The sequence below is a fragment of the Gorilla gorilla genome, chromosome 17 (assembly GCF_029281585.2).
Source record: "Gorilla gorilla gorilla isolate KB3781 chromosome 17, NHGRI_mGorGor1-v2.1_pri, whole genome shotgun sequence".
Taxonomy (NCBI): domain Eukaryota; kingdom Metazoa; phylum Chordata; class Mammalia; order Primates; family Hominidae; genus Gorilla; species Gorilla gorilla.
Window position 1 is genome coordinate 64,321,092 of NC_073241.2, and position 20,618 is coordinate 64,341,709.

The 20,618-nt window shown below is 37.1% G+C and overlaps 1 protein-coding gene across 4 annotated transcripts in view; it reads left to right on the forward strand.

Annotated features, from left to right (window-relative positions):
* Window positions 1–20,618, forward strand: part of MAPRE2 (microtubule associated protein RP/EB family member 2) — a 164,929-nt gene that overhangs the window by 110,121 nt on the left and 34,190 nt on the right. For all 4 annotated transcript variants that reach the window (XM_004059321.5, XM_055368296.2, XM_004059320.5 and 1 more), the window contains 2 exons: window positions 10,388–10,533; window positions 14,881–15,094. In XM_004059321.5, coding sequence (XP_004059369.1) covers window positions 10,388–10,533; window positions 14,881–15,094 — 360 coding nt within the window. The remainder of the gene's footprint in view (window positions 1–10,387; window positions 10,534–14,880; window positions 15,095–20,618) is intronic.

The following is a 20,618-nucleotide window of genomic DNA, read 5'->3' on the forward strand; positions in this document are numbered from 1 at the left end:
GGATCTGGTGAAAATGAAATTGTCTTAGGCTTTTCATGATTTTATAGACTTAAATCATACACTCCTGAATCCTTTGAGTATGAATGTTCATTTTTGAGCTCTGCCACCTTCATACAGCCTCCCAGCTGTTCATTTTTTATTCCTGTCCCCACACTTGTCAGCTTCATTATGTCACTTTTGATGTATAATAACTGAAACCAATCTTAGGGCTGCAGGGTTACAGACAGTGTAGAAAGAATAGTTTTTTTCCCCCCTACTTATTTCCAGATCATTTCAGAATCTTGTAGACCTTCACAATTGCAGCAGCACCTTGAGCTTATGGGCTCAGAGTATATCCCATCATAATTAACCTCTTAGTAGGCACAGCATCCTACAATTTGGGTTGTGTTACTTGAATGTGTTACCCTATGCTTAGCTTTTAAAGCTTATCTTTTACTTTTCTGCAGACTTGGTCTCTAGGGTCATTCTTATATTTGAGTGGCTTTTAAAAATTTTATTTATACCTCATCAATTCTTAAAAGAATTTTTAGCAACTCTTCTCATAATATCTCTTTGGGGAGTTTGGCAACATAAGAATTTTACTGTTTACCGGCCCTTGTTGTGGTTCAACTGCTATGCAGATCTTCATTCATTAGCCAGATATTTATTGAAACCCACTTATGCCAGGTGCTGTATTAAATGTTTAGATACATAGGGGACCAAGACAAATAAGGCACAAGTATTCTTGAAACTTATATTGCAGTGAGGGAAAAAATAAGCCACAAACTCTCTTAGTCTGTTTTATGCTGCTATAACAGAATACTTCAAACTGGGTAATTTATAATGAACAGTTATTTATTGTCTTCCTCTTCTGGAGGCTAAGAAGTCCAAGATCAGGGAACCAGCATCTGGCAAAGGTCTTCATGCTGTGTCATTCCATGGCAGAAATGCAAGAGAGAATAGGGGAGAGAACAAGAGCCAAATTTGCCCTTTTATAACGAATTGCTTTCCCAAGAATGGCATTCATCCATTCAGGAGGGCTGAACCCTCATGGACTGCTTACCTCTTAGTGGTCCCACCTCTTAATTACCATCACAATGGCAAATAAATTTCAACATTCATTTTGGAGGGGATATCCAAACCATAGCACCAACATAAGAGTTAATACAGTGCCAACATAGAGTTAATAAAACAGGATGAGGTGAAAAAGAGTGCCTAGAAGGCTATTTCATGTGGCATAGTAAGGGAGGACCTCTCTGAGGAGATGACATATAAGCTTTCATCTGAATGTCAAGAAGGTCACCATGTGAAGTTCTAGATTAAACTGTGTAAAGGTCCTAATTCAGGAGCAAATCTAAAGTGTTCTAGGAACAGCAAGGAAGCCAGCATGAAGGGAGCTTCCTAAAAGGAAGTTAGACAAGGGAGAAATAGACAGAGGCCTGATAACAGGGTATTTTAAGCCAGGGAAGGAATTTGGATTTTATGATGGTTTCATAGAAAACCACTGTGATATTCTTAGCAGGAGAGGGATGTGATCTGAATAAGGGTAACCTTGGCATAATGAGATAAAATTGTGTTTATTCAAAATGTACCTCACATTATTGCAAGGGTAGTTAAGTGGCACAAAAGTCTGTATATCTGTTGATGAGGAACATTCTGATTTGTGGCTGGGTAAGACTTCCAGGACACTGGCAATGATTCCTGAATATTTCAGTTTGTTGACATCTATTTTTATCTGATTAAAGAAGAAAATATAGAATTTCAAGAGCAAAAGAGGTGGTCAATAAGGCCAAATACTATTAAGAGGTTGAGTAGGATGCAGAAAGAAAAACAACTGTTTGATTTGATAGCAGAGAAGCTTTTGATGACCTTGACCAGAACATGGTGAGGTTGGAAGACAATTGAATTTGTATTAAATTGAATTGGATGTCAGATGAAACAATGAAAACAGAGACCATTTGAAGTTTTACTGTGAAGAGGAGAAGATAGTACATAGTTCAAGGATGACGTGGGATCAAGAAACTTTGGTTTTATTTTGTCAAAGTTGAATGATACTGGAGCATATTTGCAGGATTTAGGAATAACATATGCAGGAAGAATTTTGCATTGCAGGAGAGAATGAGGATAGCAGCAGGAATGACTCAGTGAGTAAGAGGAGACGTGACCCAGAGCACAAGTAGAGAGTTGACCTTTGATAGGAGCTATGCAGCTTCTCTAAGAACGTGAGGTATAAATCGTCATGACCTTGGATTATACAGTGGTTTTTGGTTATAACAACAAAAGCACAAGTGACAAAAGAATAGCTAAATTGGATTTTATTGAAATATAAAACATTTTTGCTTCAAATGATACCATCAAGAAAGTGAAAAAACAGTCCACAGAATGGGAGAAAATATTTACAAATCATATATCTGATAAGGAAATTATATCTAGAATATAGAAAGGATTCTTACAATTCAACAATAAAAAAGCAACCCAATTAAGAAACAAGCAAAGAATGTGTGCATAGACATTCCTCCAAAGAAGACATACAAATGGCTAAAAAGCACAAGGAAAGGATGCTCTAAGTCATTAGTCATAGGGAAATCAAAGCAAAACCACAGTGACATACCACTTCACATCCATTAGGATGGTTAGAATCAAAACGACAGACAAGTGGTGATGAAGATATGGAGCCCTCATCTGTTGCTGGTAGAAATATAAAATAGTACACCTGCTTTGGAAAACAGTGTGATAGTTTTTCAAATTGTTAAACAGAGTTACCACATGACCCAGCAATTCCAATCCTAGGTATACTGCCAAGAGAATTGAAAACATGTCCATGAAAAAACTTGTACACAACTGTTTGTAGCATCATTACTCAAAATAGTCCAAACGTAAAAGCAATCTAGATGTTCATTAATGAATGGATCAGTAAAATGTGGTAATTCATAAAATGGAATATTATTTGCTGTAAAGAAAAAAAAATGAAGTTCTGATACATGGAACAACATGGATAAACCTTGAGAAGAGTTTGCTGAGTGAAAGAAACCAGACACAAAGGCCACATGTTATATGATTCCATTTATATGAATTGTCCAGAATAGTCAGATCCATAGAGACAGAAAATAGATTAGTGGTTGCCAGGGCCTGGAGGAAGGAGAGATCATAGAGAGCGACTGCTAATGAGTAAGAAGGGTTTTTTTTGGCAGTAATAAATATATGCTGGAATTAAATAGTGGCAATGGATGAACAATTCTGCAAGTATGTTAAAAACCACTGAATTTTACATTTCAAAAGGTTGAACTTTAGGGTATATGAATTATATCCTAGCTTTACTAGGATAAGATCTGGAACAAGACAAGGATGTCCATTTTAACCACTTCTATTCAACATTGTTCTGGAAGTCCTAGCCAGAATAATTAGACAGGAGAAAGGAATGAAAGGCATCCAAATTAGAAAGGAGGAACTCAGGGCCGGGCACGGTGGCTCACGCGTGTAATCTCAGCACTTTGGGAGTCCAAGGCAGGAAGATCACCTGAGGTCAGGAGTTTCAGACCAGCCTGGCCAACATGGTGAAACCCTGTCTCCACTAAAAATACAAAAATGAGCCAGGCGTGGTGGTGGGTGCCTGTAGTCCCAGCTACTCAGGAGGCTGAGGCAGGAGAATCGCTACAGCTTGGGAGGCAGAGGTTGCAGTGAGCCAAGATTGCGCCACTGCACTCCAGCCTGGGAGACAGAGCAAGACTCGGTCTCAAAAAAAAAAAAAGAAAAAGAAAAAAAATAGAAAGGAGGAAGTCAAATTGTTTGCAGACAGCATGATTATGTATTTATATCCCTAAAAACTCAATTTTAAAAAACTGTTAGAACTAATAAACAAATTTTGTTGCAGGATACAAAATCAACGTGACAAAAGTCAGCAGCGTTTCTGTATGCTGATACCAAACTATCTGAAAAAGAAATTAAGAAAGCAATCCCACTTACAATCACTACCAAAAAAGTGAGACACCTAAGAATAAACTTAGCAAAGGAGGTGAAAGATTTCTACAATGGAAACATATAAAACATTGATGAAAGAAATTGAAGAGGACATAAATAAATGGAAAGCCATGCCATGTTTATGGATTGGAAAAATCAATATTGTTTTAAAGTCCATACAGTTTGAGTATCTCTAATCCAAAAATCATAATGCTTCAAGATCTGAAATTGTTTTAGTTCTGACATGCCACAAGTGAAAAATCCACACCTAATCTCATGTGGCAGTTCACAGGCAAAACACATTCAAACTTGTTTTATGTACAAAATTATTAAAAATACTGTATAAAATTACCTTCAGGGTATGTGTATAAGGTGTATATGAAGCATAAACGATTTTCATGTGTAGACTTGGGTCCTGTCTCCTAGATATCTCATTATATGTATGCAGATATTCCCAAATCTTAAAGTATCTGAAATCTGAAAACACTTCTAGTCCAAAGCATTTTGGATAAGGTGTACTTAACCTATACTACCCAAAGCCATCTATAGATCCAATGCAATTCCTGCAAAAAATACCAATGGCATTCTTCACAGAAAGAGAAAAAGATAATTTTAAAGTTCACATGGAACCACAAAAGACCCTGAATAGCCAAAGCGATACTGAACAAAAAGAACAATGCTGGAGGGGACTGCAGCAGATGGGTGGGCTCCTTTGACTCCACTTTGCCTCCTTGGCAATGAGTGGGCTATCCCACTCTCCCACGGCATCTGTATTAAAAAAAAAAAAAATACTGAGGCATCACATCGCCTGACTTCAAAATACACTACAGAGCTGTAGTAGCCAAAATAACATCATACTGGCATGATGTGTTAGCCTATTCTTGCATTGCTATACAGAAATATCTGAGACTGGGTAATGTATTAATATTAAGAAAAGAGGCTTAATTGGCTCACAGTTCTGCAGGCTGTACATATTGGCTTCTGCTTCTGGGGAGGCCTCAGCAAGCTTCCAGTCATGGCAGAAGGCCAAGGGAAAGCAGGCACATCTTACGTGGCTGGAGCAGGAGCAAGAGAGGGATGAGGGAGTTGCTTCACACTTGCTACACACTTTTAAACAACCAGATTTCACGAGAACTCACTGCTTACTCACTATCATAAGAACAGCACTGAGGGGATGGTGCTCAACCGTTCATGAGAAACTGGCCCCATAACCCAGTCACCTCCCACCAGGCCCCACCTCCAAAATTGGGGATTACAATTGAACATGAGATGTGGGTAGGAACACAGATCCAAACCATATCACCTGAAAATAGATACATAGAACAATCCAACAGAATAGAGCACACAGAAGTAAATCCACACGTTTGTAGACAACTGATTTTTGACCACAGTGCCAGGAACATAGGGAAAGGACAGTCTCTTCATAAATGATGCTAAGAAACCTGGCTATCCATGTGCGGAAGAATTAAACTAGATCCCTGTCTCTTACCACATACAAAAATCAACCCAAACGGGCTAAAGACTTAAGTGAAAGACCTAAAATGATAAAACTACTAGAAGAAAACATAGGGGAAATACTTCATGACATTGATCTGGGCAAAGATTTTTTGGGTAAGAACTGAAAAGCACAGCTAACAAAAGCAAAAATAGACAAATAGGATTATATCGAACAAAAAAACTCCTTCACAGCAAAGGAAACAGTCAGCAGAATGAAAAGACAACCTACAGAATGGAAGAAAATGTGTGCAAACTATTCTTCTGGCAAGGGGCTAATATAAGGAACTCAAACAACTCAGTAGAAAAAAGAACTAAATAAAAAATGGGCAAAAGACTTGGTTAGACATTTCTCAAAAGAAAACATACAAATGGCCACAGGTATAGGAGAAAATGTTCAACATCACTAATTATCAAGGAAATACAATGGGAACCACAGTGAGACATCACCTCACCCCGATTAGAATGGCTATTATCAAAAAGAGGCCAGGCGCAGTGGCTCATGCCTGTAATCCCAGCACTTTGGGAGGCTGAGGTGGGCAGATCACTTGAGGTCGGTAGTTCAAGACCAGCCTGGCTAACATGGTAAAACCCCATCTCTTCTACAAATACAAAAATTACCTGGGCATGCTGGCGGGTGCCTGTAGTCCCAGTTACTGGGGAGATTGAGGCATGAGAATCACTTGAACCTGGGAGGTGGACGTTGCCGTGAGCCGAGATCATGACACTGCACTCCAGGTTGAGGAGACAGAGCAAGACCCTGTCTCAAAAAAAAAAAAAAAAAAAAAGGAATGGCTGTTATCAAAAAGGCAAAAAAAATTGTTGGCATGGATTTGGAGAAAGGAGAACTCTCATACACTGTTGGTAGAAATGTGAATTAGTACAGCCATTATAAAAAACAATATGGAGGCGCCTCAAAACATTAAAAATAGAACTACCATATGATCCAGCAATCCCACGACTGGATATATAGCCAAAGGAAATTAAATCAGTATGCCCAAGAGATATCTGCACTCATGTTTATTGTAGCACTGTTGACAATAACCAAGAAATGGAATCAACCTTAGTGTCCATCAGTGTGATTAATAGATGTTTAAAAAGTGGTATAAATACACAACGAAATACTGTTTAGTCATGTAAAAAAATGAAATCTTGTCATTTGTGGCGACATGGATGAACGTGGAGGACGTTATGTGTGGTGAAATAAGCCAGGCACAGAAAGACAAATACTGCATGATCTTCCTCATGTGGAATCTGACAGAGTTGATCTCATAGAAATAGAGAGTAGAATAATGATTTCCAGAGACTGGAAAGGGGAAAGCAGAGGGAGGAATGGAGAAAGATTGGTCAGTGGGTACAAAGTTACAGTTAGGTAGGAGGAATAAGCTCTGGCATTCTATTATACAGTATGGTGACTATGGTTAACAATATTGTGTTGTATATTTCATATTCCCCTTGCTCTCAAATCCCAGGAGTGTACCCTATTTAGAGCCAACATCTCCCTGACTTATGTTGACCTTTCTCAAGACAAGAGTTTTTCAAATCATAGCATTATTTATAATTGAGAAAAATTGGAAAACAAGCACAAGGTTAAATAAGCAATGGTGAAATACCAAGTAAAATATTTTGCAGCCACTTGGGAAAAAAATAGCGACTTTGAATGTTCTCACCACAAAGAAATGATAAATGTATGAGGTGATGGATATGCCAAATACCCTGATTTGATCATTACACAATGTATATGTGTATTAAAAGATCACACTTGTACCCCATAATGTATATAATTATTTATCAAAAACAAAATACAAATTAATAAGTTACCTGTTTTTGAAAGCTATTATTTTTATATGCCATGAATAACAAATTCAAAAATATAATGGAAAGAATAAATGGCATGATAAAATTTAGGAAAATTTTGAGAATAAGAGGAGGGGAAATTATTCTATAGATAGTAATACATGTTATAGAATTTTAAATAAGAATGTGGAACTGCCATGGAGACAAAAAACGCAATTGAAAGTCTAGAAAGAGATCTAAGTACATGTATTAGGAAGGCAATAGATAGTAAAAATAGTGCTTCTCATTGGTGGGGAACGAATAGATTATTAAGTTGTGATGTTCAACACCTAGCTAACTTTAACAGTTAGTGGTTTAGGTTGAAAATAGTAGAAGTTAATCCTGGCAGGCTTAAGTAGAAGAACAATCTATAGGAAAAATGTTGGGTAGCTCAGAGTCAATGGAAAGCCGAGCTCAGAAGATGGACAGGAACCAAAGGATGCTAAGGAGCTGGGAACACAGCCTCCCTTGTGTCACAAGAATAGGATGGCATTGTGCTGCTTTTGCTGCTCAGGACTCTAGACCCCACCACTCTGCCACCACAACTAAACTCTAATGGTCCCTGTGTGTTTATATCATTCCTCAACTCAGAGACTGAGGCAGGATTCAAACACAGAGCCTAGGTCATGGGCCTGCATCCTTATTGCTGTGAGGGAAAGGGATGCCTGGCCACTTTCAGCTTCTGTGGTGGGAGGCAGGGCACTGTAGCATCTCCCCAGGTAGTAGGTGTCCAAATCCTGGGAGCCAAAAATGACAGATTTCCACCAACATTTGGAATGACTAAAATTAGAACCATACTTTATATCATAGACAAAAATAAATTCCACATGGATTCAGAATTTAAATGTAAAACTTAAGACCATAAAAGTACTTGACAGAAATATGCATATTTATGTATTCTTGGTTCGAGAAAGTTGATAAGCAAGATATAAAAATAAGAAAGCCATTAAAAATATTGATAGAGCATATTAAGTGACTCAGAGAATTATGATCTGTTGAGTTTCAGAAAGTTTACATTAAAAGTGGGTATAATGTGATTACATTTTTAAAACAGAATCACATTTTTAAGAAAACACACACACACACACACACACACACACACACACACACACACTCCCTTCCAAAGAGGATTAGAATGGCATATACCAGAATATTTCGAGTGGTTCTCTGGATGATGACACTAGAGATGATTTTTCCTTCCTTCCCTCACTATATGGAAGAGGGTTGTTTTTTTTTTTTTTCAAAAGCTGTTATTTCTTTTTAAATCTGAAACATGAGGAATTTGGTTGTTTGGTTTGTAAGAGTATATAGTATCTGGGTCTCCATAGATAAATTTTATGCTAAACTCTACAAAAGCGAAAATAACTTCTAAGAACAGGTAATGAGGCAGTTGTGTTTCAACAATCACATCCATATAAAAATAATGTTAAAGTGGCAATTGGAATTTGCTCCATCTGGCGGCCCTTCAAAAGAAAGAACTGGATAGTGGGTGATGACTCAAAGAATACCCTCCAGATCATGATGTTTCTCTTTCCTCCCCCAGTGTCTTTTTTTTTCATTTGATTTGTTTTATTTTGTCTTCTCTTTAAGAGAACCCATCTGCTTGACTAGGAACTTACTAGTTAGTATTAAGGGTATGCCATCTAAAGGACGCCAGATGCAGAGACTCTAGAGATATTCGTTATGGCCTATGTTTCATCACTTTACGCTCTTACCTACAAAATAGGAGTTGCCCCAACATTTCATGTTTTAACAACCCTTAGATTCCTGATGTCTTGTTCTCTCTTATCTCAGATTCCTGTCTCAGTAAAGGATGCCTAACCTTTATTTTACATGAGAGACAGAGCAGGTCTTCCTTCCTAAAGTGAGTCACCCAAGTAGAAGGACTGCCTCTTCACAGAAGTCTTGGTAGTGTAAAGGATGAGGGGAGGCACTTCATGTTCCAGAAAGACTGATCATGAGCACATCATAGAAACAGACCAAGAGATCTGGAGATAGCAAAGAAAGAATGAACCTAAAAATGGTGACGTGTTCCTATTCTTGCCACTTGGTTTTCTTTCTTGTAAAAGAAAAGGAATCATTCTGGCTTCCAGCTTATTTTCCTAAATGCCATTAGCCTATACTAGTAAGAAGATATGAATCAGTAAACACAGCTTGCCAGAATTTCCCAGTTGTAGTGGTCATGTTCTAAGAGCTCTTCATATATTTTTTTAAAAGTCCCCTTTTTCTATGATCATTTCCCCAGGGGGCTCATTGGACATTTCTGTCATGTTTCTTAGTCATAAAGAACATGACTCTGAACTTCTATAGCTTTCAGTATCCATGTCTTCATACTTCATGTTAATATGGAAACCCCATTGCTCTGGACTGGAATTAAATTAGTATTAACTTGGCTTATAACAAAATTTAACAATTAAATTTACCAATTTAATACTTAATAATTAATAAGTATAAGTAATAGTTAATAAGTATAAGTAATAATAGTTAATAAGTATAAGTAATAATACTTAATAAGTAATACTTAATACTTAAATTGGTATTAATTGGCTTGTAGTTTTCACCTGTGTGGGGGTTTTGTAGTTTTCACCTGTGTGGTATTTTGTAAATACCACAGCTATAGATAGAAAACAGCTTGAGCATATGTGTATATTTTGAGCTACACATTTCATGAGAACTTTTGTAGTTCTCTCATGTTTTCCTCTCTTTTTCCTCTTAAGTTTATTTTGATGACTTGGAGCAGGTGGTAGCCAGGTGGAAGAAAATGTATATTTCTTTTCTCTGGTAGAAGCTAGAAGGAGCTCCTTTTATCCTGGTTTCCTTGGCTTCATAGTGTGAGGTTCTGTTTGTTGGTTGTGGAACCTGGTGATACTCTGATGCATGGAGTACAATACATGGAGTTTAGGGTTGGGAAGTGGCAGGTGCTGTGTTGTTGAGGTACAGTCCCTTCCCTCTAGCTCCCAGATCCTGTGGACAAGGAGATATAAGCGCATTGGTAAGAAGGACGCACTCTGCTCTGAGTGATGATGGTGCCTGTAAGGACAATCCCCTTCCAGCCTAGCAGTCCTCTACCACATCTGGGTACAGTGAGACTCACTCCAGTACTGTTCTTGTTTCTTTCCAGGAGCGGCCTATTGCCAATTCATGGACATGCTCTTCCCTGGCTGCATTAGTTTGAAGAAAGTAAAATTTCAAGCAAAGCTGGAACATGAATATATTCACAATTTTAAACTTCTGCAAGCATCATTTAAGCGAATGAACGTTGATAAGGTAGGAGACTTGTACCTCCATAAAATGTGTTGTTTTTTCTCAAAATTGATTTTGTGCATAAATGCAAAAGTCCAGGAGCATACCAATGGGATATATCTTGATATGTCAACAGTAGGCTGGGGTCTATACCTAACATAAAGCATCACCCTAAGTTCTTGTATTTTTATGAGGTTTTCATGTCAGATTTTCTAAACTTGTAGCCAGTAGACTAAAAACTAACAGGGCTCACAAATGTTAAAGTGTTATTAGTTAAATTTAGCATTGCAGATGAGAAACTTTTAATGTTTGCCAGATGCCACTGTGGTTCTTTGTATTTTGTTCTTTTGGAGAAACATCATGTCGTGGCAGAAACAGCATGGTTTTGAATCCCAGCTTCATGACTTGAGCAAGTTATTTAAATTCTGAGTCTCAGTTTACCCATCTGTACAATGGGACTAAAAACCCCTTATTCATGGTTATGAAGTTGACATGAGAAACAGTGTCCGGTATAATGTGTGCGCTCAGATTCTCAATGTCCATAATTTGCCCTTTTTTTCTCCCATGAATTATACTTTTGTCCTGGAGTGGTACAAATGGCCTGGAGTACTTTTTCTCTCAATAAGGGATTATTGCTAAAACTCAGTCTCTTTCTGCATGTTTACTGCTATTTAAATACATACTTAATCTATATTCCTTATTTAGGATATATCTCTTAGCATGAATGAGCTTGGAAAGAAATGAATTTTGAATAAGAGAAAAGAGATAAACCAGCAGGGGAGAAATGGAAAACTGTTCTTTGCATAAACAGAGGTAATAAATAGGCTATGGAAATGAAAAATAAAATACCAGGTTATAAAAGATAGAGATTAAAGGGAAGTTTGATAAACTATGTATTTTGTAAGCTAAGGCAATTAATATCTTCTTGACATTCTTATCAATATATTAAGAAAATCCTGACTTCTCATTGTCTTGGAATTTTTATTTCAAAACATACATTCTCTTTAACATCTTAGCCCTTTGGATTATTTCCAACTTTATGTCCTTTGTCATGGTTAATTTCCAATTAGCTCTTTCCATATGTATTTAAAACTAGGGATATATAGGTTCTCCTTACTTTTATAATACCTCTTGTGTCTTTTTCATTCATTTCTCTATACATGCTTCTAGATTAGAAAGAAAAGAAACACCTTTTCATATGTTTATTGATGGAACTTGTCATACATCAAATTAGTGGGCTCCATATCTCTCTAGAAGTATATACACACAGAATGGATGAGCAGTTGTTAAGAATGTTGAAGAAAAAAATTATTGCAGTGGAAGGAGACTGGCCATGATGGCCTTTGTTAGCCTTTCTAGCTTTAGTATGCAGTGATTTGATCCAAAAGTACGGTGAGAGACAGCATTAAGTACCCTCATTCATGTGTGTCATAGTCTGATGGCACAATGGAAAGTTCTATGCTTTTGCTTGCCACCTAGCATTTTGAACTTTTGCCCTGAAGCTTTCATGTTGATAGGGAATGCAAAATTAAGTCCACAGAAGTAAATGCCTTCTTTTAACAGCTAATGTACCACCAGTGTCTAAAACTATTTATAAATTTTCATGTCTGGCAATAGACAAAATATAGTAGCTTGTTAGTTAAAAGCTTTTTATGCTCTAAAAAGCCTCTAAAAAGTTGATTTCTAACAATATCAGCATAAACAAAAATTTTAAACTCAGAAGACATAAAAGTGATGAAATAATACAATTAAAAGTCAATTGAGGCTGAGCACAGTGGCTCACACCTGTAATCCCAACACTTTGGGAGGCCAAGGTGGGAGGGTCACTTGAGGCCAGGAGTTCCAGACCAGCCTGGTCAACATTGTGAGACCCCATCTCTACAAAATTTTTTTTTAATTGCCAGGTGCAGTGGCACATACCTGTAGGCTCAGCTACTCAGGAGGCTGAGGCAGGAGGATCTCTTAAGCCTAGGAGTTAGAGGCTGCAGTGAGGTATGGTTGTACCACTGCCCTCCAGCCTGGGCAACAGAGTGAGACTCTGTCTCTGAAATAAAAAATAAAAATTTTAAAGCAATTGAGTTCACATGTGGCAGGAATTCTTCCTTGTAAGCAGACTTCACTGAAGTTTGGGGGAAGTGAGAGAAGAGCAACATATCACCACCAAAGTCTATTACCCAAAGAATCTTCATGAAAAATATGGTATCTTCCAAAAGATTCCCTTCTCTTTATTTTGCTTTGTACTTGGTTTAGTTTCTATTTTAGCTGCATAAAAAACATTTGTGCAAAATTTATTGCTAATTATTTAGTTTAATGCATGCTTCAGTTGCTTTTTTCTTCCAAATTTTCATTGATATGTAAGGTCTTTCTACATTTTCTAAAGTGGTCCTATTGATACATTTTAGGATATCAATAATGTATAGCTCCCATAGTGGCAAAGCCTTGTTCAAAGTTTAATATCTATAGCTTCCATTCATATTGTCACATAGCAAAGCTGTGAGCTGTGTGCTTGTCTGAATCACATGCTTACACACACACATTCACACACTCACACTCACAATCTGACTCACACTCTAGCTTTGTAACTATCTTGTGATTCACATTCAGCTAGTATTCCCACCCGAAGATGTAAAAGGTAAGAATCCAGTGATAATATAATTCACATAGCTAGATATCTTTCCATTTTCTTTAAAAAAACAGCGAATTACACCAGTCAGAATGGCTATTACTAAAAAGTCAAAAAATAACAGTTGCTGGTGAGGTTGTAGAGAAAAGGGAATGCTTATACACCGTTGGTAGGAGTATAAATTAGTTCATTGTGGAAAGCAATGTGGCGATTCCTCAAAGAGCTAAAAACAACTACCATTCGACCCAGCAATCCCATTATTGGGTATATACCCAAAAGAGTAGAAATCGTTCTACCTTAAAGACATATGCATGTGAATGTTCATTGCAGCACTATTCACAATAGCAAAGACATGGAATCAACCTAAATGCCCATCAATGACAAATTGGATAAAGAAAATGTGACACATATACACCATGGAATACTATGAAGCCATAAAAAGTATCTATTTTATTGATTTAAATCTTATTCATCTCCACTCTCTAGTAACTATAATCTTTATATGAGTGTATCTCAACACAACTGGGCTACATATTACAAAGAAATTTAAAAAGTTTATCGGCCAGGCACAGTGGCTCACACCTGTAATCCCAGCACTTTGGGAGGCCGAGGTGGGTGGATCACCTGAGGTCAGGATTTCAAGTCCAGTCTGGCCAACATGTGAAACCCCGTCTCTACTAATAAACAAAAATTAGCCAGACATGGTGGTGCATGCCTGTAATCCCAGCTACTCGGGAGGCTGAAGCAGAAGAATTGCTTGAACCCAGGAGGCGGAGGTTGCAGTGAGCCGAGATCATGCCATTGCACTCCATCCTGGGCGACAAGAGTGAAACTCCGTCTCAAAAATAAATAAAATAAAAATAAAAAGCTTATCAGTCTTGAAATAGCACAACATCCCAGGCCTCTGTTTTTCCAGAGAGACGTTTTGAGGATAAATGTACTATGAGTGGGACCAGTCCCTCTTGACAACTAAGGATATTCCTTTTGTCTGGCTTGTTCAGAAGTACTAAATATTCCAAGAAAATCAATAATGATGTTTTGGTTTAGTTCTTTTTTTTCTATTTTTAATTTTTGTATGTACATAGTAGGTGTGTATATTTATGGGGTACCTGAGGCATTTTGATACAGGCATGCAATATGAAAGAAGCACATCGTGGAGAATCAGTTATCCATTCCCTCGAGCATTTATCCTTTGAGTTACAAACAATCCAAGTACACTCTTTAAGTTATTTTAAAATGTACAATTAAGTTACTATTGACTATAATCACCCTGTTGTGCTATCAAATAGTAGGTTTTATTCATTCTTTCTAACTTTTTTGTACCCAATCACCATCCCCAACTCCCCCTTTCCAGCCACTAGTAACCGTCCTTCTACTCTCCATGCCTATGAATTCACTTGTTTTGATTTTTAGATCCCACAAATAAGTGAAAATGTGTGATGTTTGTATTTCCATGCCTGGCTTATTTCACTTAGCATAATGATCTCCAGTTTCATCCATGTTGTTGCAAATGACTGCGACTCATTCTTTTTATGGCTGAATAGTACTCCATTGTGTATATGTACCACATTTTTTTTATCCATTCATCTGTTGATGGACACTTAGGTTGCTTCCAAATCTTAGCTATTATAAACAGTGCTGCCACAAACTTACAAGTGCAGATGTCTTTTTGAGATACTGATTTCCTTTCTTTTGGGTATATACCCAAACATGAGGTTTGTAACTCACATAGTGATTTTTTATTGCAGGTAATTCCAGTGGAGAAGCTAGTGAAAGGACGTTTCCAGGACAACCTGGATTTTATTCAATGGTTTAAGAAATTCTATGATGCTAACTACGATGGGAAGGAGTATGATCCTGTAGAGGCACGACAAGGGCAAGATGCAATTCCTCCTCCTGACCCTGGTGAACAGATCTTCAACCTGCCAAAAAAGTCTCACCATGCAAACTCCCCCACAGCAGGTATTGTCACAATGAGATTGCGGGAGTTGCTTTCATCTTTGAGAATGGCTCAGACCCTTCTGTGCTTTACCGTGTGTTTCTGACTGATTCTTCTCAGCAGTCAATATTTTAATGCCTTCGGATGATTTGTACTGTTGTCTGTTTCACCACATTTATCTTCCTGTGACCCATTTGTCATTAGTCTAACCATCTTCATTTAAACTATTAAAAAGGCAGAGCTGTTTGCATTGTATCACTGAAGCTGGTAGTGAAAATAATGCTCCCAGGATAGATTTCTTTTTCCTTTTAGTTTTTCGAGAAATTTCAAGTAGCCTGTTTAGATTTTGACTGAAGTATTTTTACTGCTTAATTGCTGGCAGTACAGACCAGCATATGAACTGAACTCTGTTGTTAAATATGAATCATCATCTCTAACCCTTCAAAGGAAATTCATGAACTGTACATCCTACCTCCTCTGTAGGCAGTGGCAATTTTTATGCAGTAACATTCAGCAATACCCTATTTATCCAGCTTTGTCCAAAAGTGAAGTCGGTGAGGAAAAATATCTGGAACATTAAAACTTTTAAAACTTCTGTGGATAAAAAAAAAAAAACACTTTCTAAAATATATTATAAACATCCTTGCCATAAACAGCAGCCTTTACCAACCAGAATGTGTTCTTATAAAATTGGGTCATTATTAGAAACACAGTTGGGTACTGCACAATTAAGCATGAAATCATCCAAAATCATGTTTCCATCTCAATTGTGGAACCCAGTGTTCAAACTTGTTAAATCAGTAACCTGAATTTTGTAAATAAAACAAATTTCTTATTTATGCCCAAACTACAATCAGAATGAAGTAGAAGTGGTTAACAGGACCACATAGGTGGTAATAGCTTTGAAATCACAGTTTTGCTTACTGTTAAACAGCATTTTTATCATCTTATTTCTGGATTTATGGCTGTATTCCAGGTAGACTGAAACCATTGGAAAACTGGCATTACTTTTTGAAATTTTTTTAATATTTAAAAATAAATATTTTTAAGGATAACATGAATACTCATACTCACTAGTATGAATTAGATGAATTCTTCATCTGCCTTAAAATAGTACTCATGTAGATGAAGAGGAATGAACAACTCTGGGAGAGTTGTTAGGAGGCAAAATAGACTGGATGTTGGTAATGGCTGAATACTGGGATAAAAGAGAAGGAGATGTTAAACATGACTTCTTGTACAACTGGAAGGATTTGGGGTTTTTTTCAAGAAGTGCTGAAAGAGAACCAGATTTGGGAAGAAATCTTGAGTTTGTTTTGAACATACTAAGTTTGGGATTCTTTTGTGACATTTAAGAGAAGATCTACATAGGCAATTTTTGTGTTGGGGGTGGTGCACATGTGTGTCTGGAGCTCAAAGGAGTTATAGGCTAAAGATAAACATTTGTGATTCTTCCACATATTGATGTAATGGAAGCTGGAAGCAAATACTGAATGATAAAGGGTAGAGTGTCTTGAGAAACTTGGACATTTACTGGTTGAGTAGAAGAGGAAGGGCTTGCATAGGAAGCAGAGAAGGTGCCAGAAAGAATGAAGGAAACTAGGAAGTGATGTGTCAGGGAAGCAGAAGGTAGGGAGCATAATGGTCAACAATGTCTACATCTGCTGAGAAGTCAAGTTAAATGAGGCCTGAAAGAGTTCATTAGATTTCTCAACTTGAATGATTTCTCCATTCAGTAGAATGGTAGAGCCAGGAATGGCTTGAGGAAAAAGTTGGAGGAAGGAAATTGAGACAGTGGAAAGATCCAACTTTGGAGCCATAATGGGTGAGCCTATATAGAATAAAGAAAACTAAGCACAGATCTTTGGAAATACATACATTTAAGGGGGAGGAGGAAGAAGAGGAAGCTGCAAAAAAGATGAACATCAGGAAGAAAACCAGGAGAGCTCAGCATCAGAGAACAAAAACAGTAGGAAATTTGTAGAAAGAGGGGTCACCAACAGTGCCAAATATTAATTGTGGCAATATCAAATAGGATGAAGCCTGAAAAATAGGCCAAAGTCTGACTCCTAGGAGGTGATTAATAGTCCCTCAGAGAATTGGTCCATTAAAATACTGAGGGCATAGGCCTAGATTGCAGCAATTTAACAAGGGCTTGTGGAAGTGGAGGCAGTAAGAGTAGATTCAACCTTTAACAAATGTGTCAGGAAAAAAATGGAGGAAAATAAAAACATTTGGTTTGTGTAGGGAAAAGAGTGATAGTAGCTTCAGGAAATAAGATTGGAAGGAAGATGCTATTTTTTTCCAACTGTTCTTGTTTGCTTTTAGGATAAGGCAATATAAGCAGGTTTGTAAGATGGGAGACATGTCTGTGGAGAAGGAATCATTGAAAATAGAAAAAGAAGGGAAATTGGAGTATGACGCTAAAGCTGAAGGGAAAAGGTGAGATGTCAAGGGCATAGATAAAGGGTTAGAAAGGAAAAGAGAGGATATTTATTTTCTTGGAGCCAAAGCGATAGGAGAGGCTGGGTAAAAATTAAGCCACAAAGAGTTTGGGAAGCAAACATTGATGGCAGTTTAGATAGGCCTTCAACTTTTGTCAGCAGTTTTCATCAGTCTAGGAGCTGGGGTGGAGAAAAGGGGGATGTTGTGCCCTCTCCAAAGTCTGGGATTCAGGAGGTATGTGGGGTGGGAGGACAAAAAGCTAAGAAAATCAAGGGTGTCTGATATTTCTCATCTTAATGTTATTTTCTAAAGCTGTGAATGATGGATAGCTTGGACTCGAAACTCAACTGCCATTTTTTTCAAGTTTTCTGTAGTGAGATTGGACAGACCTCAGAATATTTTCTTCAACAATCATAACCTGTCCTTAATTTTTTTCCCATTGGTACCAATATTCCTCCACCCCCAAATAGCACTGTTACTATGCTACCTTGGCCTCGTTTTCTAGGAATTCCCTCATTTGTCTTTCACAAAAGCTTCAGATAAACGTGTGCCATTTTGATAGAATGTCCATGAACCTGAAAGAGAAATATATATTTTCTAGAGCTTAACCTCTTGGGTGACAATGCTCAGGAAACACATTAAAGTCAACAGATAATAAATTTTATTTTTAATGTTCTGGAAGGCAGTAATTTCTTGAGACCATGTTCCTGATACCTTGACCATGTTTACGTTATTGGTCTTAATCAGGGAGAAATGATATTTTCAGAAGTCAAACTGCCATTCCCTTTTTAATAAAATATGCTCTGATTTTTGGGCATTGTGGGGTAGTAAAACTATACTGGGGGTATATCACATATAGAGTGTTATTATTAAAAGCCATGATAGGAGAAAGGCTCCTATAAATGCATTAAGACCTCATTTTTTCTAGAAGTCATATCCAGTTATTGGGAATACAGCCAAGATAATATAAGCCAAAATGTCTTCCAAGAGTCAGAATAGGTGCTATAAAATGTATGCACTTTAGTCTTCATTCATGAGAGTTTCTGAGGTACTTACCCAGAGTGTGTTTGCTCTTTCTTAATTTAGACATAATTGTAATAAAGATGGGGATGTGGTTTCTTAGCACATAGCTCATTAGGGCAAGGAATATACAGGTATCAATAGAAAGTACAAACCTCAGTTAAAAAAAAAACTTAACAAAACCTTACTAAAGAGCCTCATAGTATCCTGGGATCTTTATTACAAAATCAAATCGTTCCATTGCATCTCAGTAGTCTTTAGTATATGTATGACACCAGCAGGCAGTCATCAGTACTCTCATAGGTCCCTTACAATTCTTAGAATTGTCATAATTCTCTGTAATATTGACCCTGATTTATTTCCCTCATGAACTCTATTTTTACATTATCTAAACTGGCGCCCCTGCTTGTGGGAGTCACTCAAAGCCATTCTCTTTATACACAGTCTGCTTTTGTTCATCTGAAATTTAGAGCAAATGAAAGGTGATGGTCAGCGGTCTGGAAAATTCACATATCTGTATCACATTTATCTCACAGTGTTGCCAGTTCACTAACATGTAGCAGTAATTTTGTTCCCACCTCTAAGCCTTGGTCATTTCTTAATTATCTGCATTAGTGGACATAAGCAGTGGCTGGTATCATCAAAAACAGGTGATAGTCCTTAATTTTTTTTTATTTTGAGTTTGGAATACTTGATTTATTTTTTTAGTGGATTTATATCTCCCCCAAAATTTCCTTAGGCCAATATTAAAATTAGCTTGCATGTCCTAACTATTATACAGTAAGAGCAGTAAGTGGTAGCTCCCAAACATTTTGTATGACAGAGGGACCAGATTAGAGTGGAAAAAGTGATCCTGGAGTAGATTGTCACCATGAAAGGACTCAGTCTACATTAGCAAGAAAAAAAACTGTGCTTTTACATTGTACAGACTACTTATATAAGCATGCACCAGAGATTGCTTATGTATAAAATAGATATATTCTAAATACTTGGTGCATCCTGTTTTTGTAAGAACATGCTAGATTTTTCAACCATTTTGATACAGATAAAAGCTTTTCTTTATGATTCAGAGAAGCCTTAGAATAGTTTCGCTGTGGCTTCTCTGTGTGTCGTTGGGGACTTTACTGTAACAAGCTTACTGCATAAGCAGAGGCTGTCACCTGAGGGTAAATGGCTGCTTGGTAAGTTTTATTGTCTACATTCTGAGGAGTTGCATCTTGAATTGGTTTTAATCTACCAACCAGGGACATGTATTAAAATACACATTTTCACAATGATAGATATATAAGTACATGCATCATTGTGAATCATGATGTTTGTAAATTTATTGCTATGAGCCATATCTGCAACTCAAGATAGCTGTTGGTGGGGATTGGTTTTTATGTGTGAACACTTACTAAACATAAAAGGAAATTCAAAGTTATGTAGTTACTATAGCAACGACAGCTAAGACACATTGCAGATTCACATACATTCATGTATTTAAATCAAACGCCCATATATAAATATAGTGTGATAGATTTAGAGTTGCTATGGAAATTGAGTTTGAGCTTTCTGCTTTCCTTAGGGACTTCAGTGTTTTAGCCTTAAAATCAGATTAATAGGAATGCTACAAAAGTGGTTTCAAAAGGAAGCAACCTAAGTAGAATAGAATAAAGTATTTGAACAATCATAATTAAATCCCTAAATGTAGATTTGAATAAATCCTAAAGTGTTTTTCAAGAACATTGTTGAATATTTGAATATTCTCACTCAACAATTACCCTTAATGTTGGGTTTTCTAAGGCTGTTTGTATGACTGTAAAATGTAATCATGTTTATTCATTTATTTGTTTAGCAATGTATAAGCATTTGTTGAGCACCTGTCATCTAAGTACTCATCACCTCTCACCTTCTTTTGGGAAATAAGAATTGCTTTACTTTGTTGGGTTTTTTGTTTGTTTGCTTTGCTTTTTAAGAGAAGCAGTAAAAAATAGCAGTAAGGAGTGGTTTTTATCCTTGTTCTGATCTTGGCTTTATGGCCCAGAATATAGTCTTTTTTGGTCAACGGACCACATGCACTTGAAAAGAATGTGTATTCTG